Source organism: Mus caroli, chromosome 8 (assembly GCF_900094665.2).
Source record: "Mus caroli chromosome 8, CAROLI_EIJ_v1.1, whole genome shotgun sequence".
Lineage (NCBI taxonomy): Eukaryota > Metazoa > Chordata > Mammalia > Rodentia > Muridae > Mus > Mus caroli.
In genome coordinates this window covers 96,090,090-96,098,928 of record NC_034577.1, presented here as the reverse complement: position 1 = coordinate 96,098,928, position 8,839 = coordinate 96,090,090, and the positions used below count along the sequence as shown (strand labels likewise).

The window sequence follows — 8,839 nt, the reverse complement described above, 5'->3', positions numbered from 1 at the left end:
TGGACATCAGGAGGACACTCATATACATGGACAGGTGCTCATGCAGATTGGGGACAACAATGTCTATTGTACATGTTTGGACCTTCTGATCTCCTCACCTTGTTATTAGGACTCACCCATAGTCAGACATCTTCACAGATGTGTTGTGATCATGCAAATATGGGCCTTAGCATGTACATAGAACCCTTGGAAGTGGGGACAAACCTCAGCACTTACAAAGTATCAGCCTAGTTTTCCTTGGCACACACACAACACACACACACACACACTGTCCTAGACTTGTGGAAGCAAAAATAAATTGATATCGATGAATAGATAGTTTATCTTAAAACAAATTGTTGGCAAATTTTAATTTATAAACACAGTAGATAGAGACACTTTTAGATGTTTTAAAAATCTAGTGACCAAGTTGGGAACCTCTGTGTGCTGTGTTTTGAAAATATCTATGAATCATATTTCTATATTGAATAACTCCAATGTGATAATCCCATAGGAAGAACAATATCAATCAGCCAGACCTCCCCCCAGAGCTCCCAGGGACTAAACCACCAACCAGAGAGTACACATGGAGGGACTCATGGCTTCAACCACCTATATAGCAGAGAATGACCTTGTCAGGCATCAATGGGAGGAGAGGCCCTTCATCCTGTAAAGGCTCAATGCTCCAGTATAGAGGAATGCGAGGGCGGGGAAGTGGGAGTGGGTGGGATGGGTGAGGGAACACCCTCATAGAAGCAGGGGAAGGGGGGATATAATAAAGAGTTCTGGGGGTGGGGTGAGAAAGGGGATAACATTTGAAATGTAAATAAAGAAAATATCCAATAAAAAAAAGAGTTAGGCCTGTTGGAGGCCTGTGCCATGAGGATTGTTAACTATCTCATATGCTCAGTGAAAACACAGGTATCATCTTTGGGCTAGAGAGCATGTATGGCAAACCTGTTAGTATCTTAATCTTGGGATCTATGGTCTCCAAAAGTGTGAAGCTGATGAGAGGGAGCATGTGATTCTGACACAGCCCACCCCTGTGATAGGGACTGTTTGGAGAACCATATCAATGTCTCCAAAGTCCTACTTGAAGACTGTTTTGGTCATAGAGAAGAGGACAGTGAGGATGAGAGGTGAGGTGAGGAAAGAAGAAAGGAAAGACCCTAGTCCCAGTGGAGTGTGAAAGGAGATGGGGAATTATGGGGTTCACAAATCCACTGGGAGGGGAGTTTGAACCGGTCTAACCCATTCAATAGGCTGCTTTTTGAATGGGTCTAACAAAAGATTACCCAGCAGGAGAAGGAGTCACATGCAGAGGATTTGTGATAAATGGAGAACAGGCAAGCACAGAGTTTATATGGATGTTAGAATGTTTTGGGAACCTGAAGCTGACTTCATCAGCAGCCGACACCATATACCATTCCTCACGCAGGGCACTATAGCTCTTTGTGCACGTTTTGAGATCTCTTTAACTCCTCAATCTTCCGGGGCAGAGTCTTGGTCCAGAACTGCAGCTTTCTGGCCTTCTGGAATTGTCCCACAGCAGGCTGGATGTCCAGCTGTAGATACTGTTCATCATGGTCAAACAGGGGCCAGTAGGGTAGACTCTCACTGTTGGGGTTCCTGTGGATATACCACCAAGAAAAGAAGGGTGAGGTCACTCTGGTCCAAAGCCTGATACTCTGATTTGGGTCAGGGCAGTGGTTAGGCTAGTGGTTAAGGGGTCTACTGTGACAGATGTCCTGATATGTGCATACAAGTGTCACTTACTAGTTTCTGCTTCATGTGCAGATGACTACCTGTCCTGTTTTATGTCTTCTCCTAAGAGGCAAGATCTAAAGAACAGTACTGTAGCACTATAGCCCACCAGCTAGGTCACTGTGAGATGACCAATTTCTGACTCTATACTGTACCTGTATAAATATACCATAGTGTAGAGAAGACTATCATGTGATGGACGATCCATGCATGCTAAAAGTCACCATCTAAAAGGGAGCCCTAGAAGGACCCACACGTACAAGGATGAGTTCTCACCCATGTCTTGCAAAGTTGGCCCAGTACTTCATCATTCTCCTGTTTAGCAGCTTTTCCTCTTCAGTGAGGTTAACTGGTGTCACGAGAAAGACAAAAGTATATGCCACCTCATGTAATTGCTAACTCATTCTTCACACTCACCATCCCAGCTGTTGTCTGGCCTCAAATTATTGGCTTTACTACCACCTTTTTTCACTATATAGAGTACCCAAGACCCATGCAAGCCTCTAATTGAATTCCTGCCTCGATGTGCTGTCATCTCCTCCATTACAGGCTAGACTGGGAAGGATATATATATATATATATATATATATATATATATATATATATATATATATATATTTCCTCAAATGGACTGTCGTCTAAGGTCATCTAAGGAGCCATCTGGGATCTCATTCAGCTCAGGAAGAATTAGGAAGACTCACGTTTCATGCCCCAGAAGAAGGAACCAAAAACAAAAGGAACCTCATCTCCATGGTCAGCCTTCACGTGGGGTGGCCTGACATCCTTAAGGAAGCTGGATTGATGTTGGAATTCATAGAAATAGACAGGGGCATGGGAACCTGGAGATGGGACAGAGAGTGACTTAATTGTCTCTCACCTGGAGCTTTTTTGATATATATTTGGTATCAAGATACCTTGATATATTGTTACTTGGAATCACAAGAGTTAAATTGGAGGCGGAGCCCCAGGCTGGAGCACTAACACTGTAAATATACTCATGACCTTCCTACCTGAGTGATTTTGTTAGGTTAATAGAGTATCAGCAACCCATTTTCTCCTCTGTACCCAGATTTCAATCTCTTAAACTAGACATAAGGAGACCTAGATACCATACTTCTCCACAGTGCTCACCCATGACTCCCATCTCTGAGCTGCTCCACTAAGCCTTGTCACAGTGGTACTCACGCTGAAAATATGCTACGTGGAGAGAAGGGATCACAAACATGAAGTCTTCCATCATCTCGGTGAACTGTATTTGGAGAGTCTTGGGGTCCTCAATGTCCTCCATGTACTCTTCCATCAACAGATCACTACACTCAGGAGGCAGCATCTATACCGGAGACATCAGAAAGATTGAGATTAGGCATGCTATTGGTCAAGTAGGTAGTACACTTGGGTGTGGGGAGAATGGGGCCTGGGATAACATATGGTATAGGCAAAACGTTTTTGCTCTGAGGTGACCCCACACAGCATCATACATATCTCCTGACCTTTATTAATAGGGATGCTGTCTGAGAAGGAGATATGAGGGTCCCATCTACTTAGACAAGACCAGAGGTGTCTCACCATTTGTGGTGCTGTATCTTTCAGGACAGCCTGCAGGTTCTCTCTGGTTATTCCCTTTATCATCTGAGCAGAGCCTATGGCCTGGGAGGCAGAAGACAGTCTTAAGTATGGGTCTCACAAACTTGGAGTGAAAATGTAGTGAGTTCCCACTGCTTAGCATATGAGTATCCACATTCCCAGAGGATTGGATGTGAGCCTCACTTTGGGGACGATCCAACCATACTCATCATTGTTGAAACCAATGATGCTGGGGACAGGGTGAAAATCAGCAGAGGCCAGCAGCTCCTGAGGATGCTTGGGTAGGAACTCTCCATCCACCACAGCAGGGATCATCTGGAAGTTCTGATGGGTGTTAAAAATCAATGCTGAAGGTTAATGAAATAAATATCCTGATGTCCACTGAGTCACCTCTACCTTTTTCTCAATTCTCACTATTTTCAGGATGATCTGCTCACCCTGGAGGAGAATCTACACTTTGATTAGCCTATCTTGTATTCATTTTACACACAGAACTGAAAGAACACAAAGGCATAAAGAAGAAGTATTTGGTTCAGAATCCCACATCATGTAGACCAGGTTCTCCCAGACACACAATTCTCCCAACCTCGCTAATGACCAGAATCTCCTCTTCACTCTTGCCTCTCAGACAGCGCACCAGGGCCTCTGAGTTCATAGCCTCACATCCAGAGAGCTTGGCCACTGTCTGCAAAGGGAACAAGCAGGGAGAAGAGTTCTCAGTTCTAAGTCAATGATTTTTTTGCATCTAATTCCCACACTATAGTGTGTGTTGTGTGGATTGGAACAAGTATAAATTATTCCCATTTTCTTGTTGCCCAAAGGTGATATCCAGGAAGCAGAACTCTTTCTGCATACCTGTTCTTTTTGTTTAGGGTAGTATTGAGTATTGTTTTCTCCATCAACTTTTGTCTTTTTCATATATGAGGGAAAGAGTGTGTTGAGTTGGTGTATGAAGGTTGGATTAGAGGACCCCCTTATTTGGCAGTGTCTTTTTTTTTTTTCTGTGTACACTAGCTGAGCTGGTCTGTGAATTCCAATTCCAGGGATTCTTTCATCTCCGGTTCCCACCCGAGCACAGGAACTTTGGAATTATAGATCAATGTTACCATTTCCAGTGTTTTATGAATTCTGGGGATTTGAACTTAAGTCCTCAGGCTTGCACACCAAGCACTTTAAAAAATTAGCGACCCAGCTCTGAACCCATACACACTCATTTTTGCCAGTGATGAACCTTTCTAAGGGCAACTTTGCTGTCTACATAACATATTCATCCAGTATAAAGGGGATCTGTGGATTCTAACCCTTGGGCCCTCACAAATAAATGAACATATGTTCCTTAGCACTTCATTTTTACTACAGAGTTCTAGTGTCAGAGGATAGTGCTGTGGCAACAGATACAGGATTGAAGTAGTTCAGGCACTCACTTGGTAAACCACCTCAGAGAAGCTAAATATGGTTCCAGGCAACAGAGCTACTCCACTCTCCATGATAGCTCTGTGAAAGAGTCCTTTGGACATGGGAGACACAACATGCGAAGACACGCTTATGCCTCCTGCTGACTCGCCAAAAATAGTGACTCGGTCAGGGTTGCCACCAAAGTGGGCGATGTTCTGTTGGACCCAGCGTAGGGCAGCCACTTGGTCCAGGAACCCCCAGTTTCCCCTGGCATGTTCATCTCCAGTGCTGAGAAGTGGAAGGAACATGGATCAAAGGACTGTCTAGGTTCTGATCAGTCCACATTGCCCAACCCTACCTCAGACTCACCTGAAGAATCCCAAGACACCCAGGCGGTACTGAATAGCGACCACCACCACATCCTCAGTGGCTGCCAGCACAGATCCATCATACATGGAAGCCATGCCTACAGTGAGTGCACCACCGTGGATCCACACCATCACCTGGAGAAATCAAGAGAGATGCCAGGAGGCTCCTAGTGAGCCCAAGTTCAGCTTGTCTACATATTAGAATATTAACTGCTGTGCTTCTGTGAAGCTACAGAAATACATAAGAATCCCCCAGACTTCAGGGCTTTGGCCACAGCCAGGATCCTCTAGTAGCTTCTTGTCTCCATTCCCACCATGTGTTGCCCTTTGAATTAATGCCTCTTTGTAGAGAGTGATGTCATCACTACTCAGGCTCTTCACAGTGCAACAAAGAGAGGTGTCTCCATGGTTATCTCTCCAGATTAAAAATGGAAAGGATCCTCAACTCTCATTGTCACAACAGATAACCCAAAAGTATAAGTTTGGGTGACCTCAGTGTTGAGGTTGAGCCCCTAAGTGTTTCTGCAGAGCACGAGTTGTAGAATGAGTTCTGGTTTCATTAAAGAGCTGGAGCCTTTGATGGCTCAGTGCTCCAGTGCTCTGTGTCCCATACCCAGGTTCCAACTGCATTGTGTGGCTGAGATGGCCTTCTTTGACCTAAGTAAGCTAAGACTTATCAAAGTCCACCCTATAGTAAAACTCAGGTTGCTTTTGTCCCTTCTAACCTTCTTGAAAAAAATGCCCTCTCCCCAAGCTGGCCACGGCCTGACACTCACAGGCAGGTTAGAGCCCTCCTGGGCGTGGGCTGGTGTGTAGATGTTGAGATACAGGCAGTCCTCGGACATAGAGACAGGTGGCAGGGTCAGTTTCAACTCCTTCAGGCCCACCATATTCATCGTAACATTTTGCGGACAACTGGTAAAAATGGGAGACAGTTATTCCAAGAGATGTATAGTGAGTATAACCAAATGTGAGTCTGGATTTTATTTTCTTAGCCACCTTTAGCTGCTTGTCACAGATGCCCTGTTAATACTTATGTCCTGTCTAAATACCTTCCAACCAAGGTAAAAGCTGTAGGCTCAGTGAAAGCTGGGCTGGGGCCAGATTTCTAGGGCAGCCAGTAGGGTGGGGCCTGGATGTTATTCTTTCTGAGTCTGAGAAAGAGAGAGAGAGAGAGAGAGAGAGAGAGAGAGAGAGAGACTCATAGGTGTCTCTCTGGAAATGATTGGCTGTCTGTAGTGACATTCATGGAATTATAAAAGACAATCAGAGTGGGTGGGGGAGCGTGTGGGGGACTTTTGGGATAGCATTGGAAATATAATCGAAAGAAATACCCAATTAAAAAATATGGAAAAAAAGAAAAAAGAAAATCGAGCTAAGCATTAGCAGGCACTCAAGCATTTTCTAGTCTCTGTTCCTGGGCGTGGATGTGATGTGAGCAGCTCCTGTAGTTTTGATTCATTGTGTTTACCATAGGATGGACTGTATGTAATCTGGAGCCCCTAATAGTAGCTTTCTCCCCTAAGTTGCTTTTGTCCGTACTTTATTACAGCAACAGAAAACAATCTAAGATCCCCATATTGGAGTGTTGAACTTACACAGCTACTAGAGGATTCAGTGGACAATGCTGCCCTAAAAGGTAGTAAGTAGTCCTTCATCACATGTGCAGACTCTCAAGGAACTTCTCTTGTCTGCAGTGTCTCTACAGGGAATTAATTACATATACGTGTTTCCTGGCCAATGACACTTGGCTCTATAGGTTGTCACAGTGACTGTGAGGGTAGAGTTATCAAGTATCCATCATTGCTGCACACCTCAGTGATCAGAAGTATATTCTCCTGATTTCAGAGGCAATGCTGTCTAAAACGTCACATTAACTCGTACCTGGAGATCCCTCCCATTGTGGCAGAGAACACCTGGCATAATCTGAATCTTTGGACAATTTTATCTTAGCTCATCTCAATCTTGCCTGATGCTAACTTCCTCTGAGTGCCAAGCTCTGACCCAGAAGCCTGGCGCAGTTGTTCTCATCAGGCTTAGCACATCATCAGAAAAATGCACGGGGCACTCATCCACAAAGAGAGAAAACTGCTCTGTAGCTGAAATGAATGAGACACTTCAGCATGATCCAGAGCTCAGAGCACAGTCTACCCCAGTGCCTGAAACCCTCTGGGTTCAAAACTTACATGGCTGGCTGTGAGGTCCCATCTCTCACACCACTCCATGGCTCAGGGGCCTCAGGAGGTGCAAAGCGCAGTGGTCCTACAGGAGGCTTGGCAAAGGGGATTCCCAGGAAGACGTGGACACCAGCTTTGGTGTCCTTCACGTGAATGAGCTTGCCTTGGACCTGGCCAGTGTGTGTGCTTCTGATGGGGTTGGTCTCTGGTGAGTCGTGACCTGGTAGAGAGAGAGATGCTTCAGGGTTAGTTTTCTGTAATCAGTTGCCACAAGGTTGTGGGAGTTCCTATCTCACTGTTATCAGGGCACAGGCAAAGGGAACCCATCACCTCCTCCCTAGCTCAGTTGTAGGGTGAGTGTGGAAACTCCCCTATCCCTCAGACCTAGGATCCTTTCCTATTCCTATTTTGAAGGGCTCTACAGCATTTCTGTAGGCCAAAGAACCATTTGGCTATACGAATTATTATTATTATTATTATTATTATTATTATTATTATTATTATTATTATTATTAAAAGGTAAGTAGTAGCTATACACCAAGAAAAGAAAATGACTTCTTGTTTTCATTTGAATTGTCTGGCATTTTCTCTAGAGCTCCTTACAGTGAACTGTCTCCTCAGTATGGCGTGATCTTAGATGTCTCTGACTCTGTATGCTAGTGGGCTCATAAAATCTGAGGGTTTTGGTCAGAGAATCGGGAGGCCCAGGTTTCCCACACTTTTAGCTGTCATTTCCAAACCCTTCCCCCTGCTCTGTGCCTCCCCCCCCCCCACAAGCTCAGCTCTGACATGCAGAACTTGGCAGCTCTGACTCCAGTCATTCCCCATGCCTGTTTAGTGAGCCTCACCCTGCACATGGCCGAGGAGAAGCAGGAGTCCAAAGAGCAGAGCATCCAGCCAGTTATGCAGTTGGTTCCGTGGCATGGCCAGCTCCCAGGCTCTGAGTCTGTGCTGCTAGGAGGACCACGTTTCACAAACAGGAAGCAGAATCTGTGAGCCTTGCCCAGGCAGGAATTTGAGCCAAAAAGATATAGGTGGAGCAAGTTCTCATTGTAAGAGAACTGTTTAGTCAGAAGTAACTGGAGCCAATGGCCTGGAGGCAGGGCAAAGTCGCTGTATTTATCAGGATTTTCCAGAGTAGCAGGGCTTATAGAATGAATCTCTCTACATAAATATATAGAAACTGGATTAATTAGAACAACTTACAGGCAATGGTGCAGTCATTGAACCATGTCTAGCTATGAATAGAAAGGTCAAGAATCCAGCAGTTGCTCAATCCACAAGGTTGGATGTCTCATCTGGTCTTCAGTCGATGCTGAAATCCTGGAGAAGTAGGCTCTAATGCCAGTAAAGGACTGGACTTGCTAACAAGGTGGGAACAAGCAGGCAAAGATCCAAATATTCTGTCTTTTATGCCCTTATATAGGTTTCCAGTAGGTGTGGCGTAATAGGTGGATTAAAGGTATGTCTTCCTGTCTTAAGATCCGGATCAAGGGCATGTGTTTCTTCCTTCCTTCCTTCCTTCCTTCCTTCCTTCCTTCCTTCCTTCCTTCCTTCCTTCCTTCCTTCCTC

At 45.0% G+C, this 8,839-nt stretch overlaps 1 protein-coding gene across 1 annotated transcript; it reads right to left on the bottom strand.

Moving 5' to 3' along the window:
- Nucleotides 1–319: 319 nt before the first annotated feature.
- LOC110299698 (acylcarnitine hydrolase-like) lies at nucleotides 320–8,261 on the bottom strand. The gene is made up of 12 exons (XM_021169464.1): nucleotides 8,116–8,261; nucleotides 7,277–7,487; nucleotides 5,867–6,005; nucleotides 5,092–5,225; nucleotides 4,752–5,010; nucleotides 3,914–4,012; nucleotides 3,511–3,651; nucleotides 3,310–3,390; nucleotides 2,929–3,073; nucleotides 2,445–2,582; nucleotides 2,020–2,092; nucleotides 320–1,608 (listed from the first exon to the last, which is right to left on the bottom strand). Exons 1-12 carry the CDS (start codon nucleotides 8,189–8,191, stop codon nucleotides 1,422–1,424), a joined length of 1,683 nt encoding a protein of 560 aa, XP_021025123.1. The 5' UTR covers nucleotides 8,192–8,261; the 3' UTR covers nucleotides 320–1,421.
- Nucleotides 8,262–8,839: the final 578 nt, after the last annotated feature.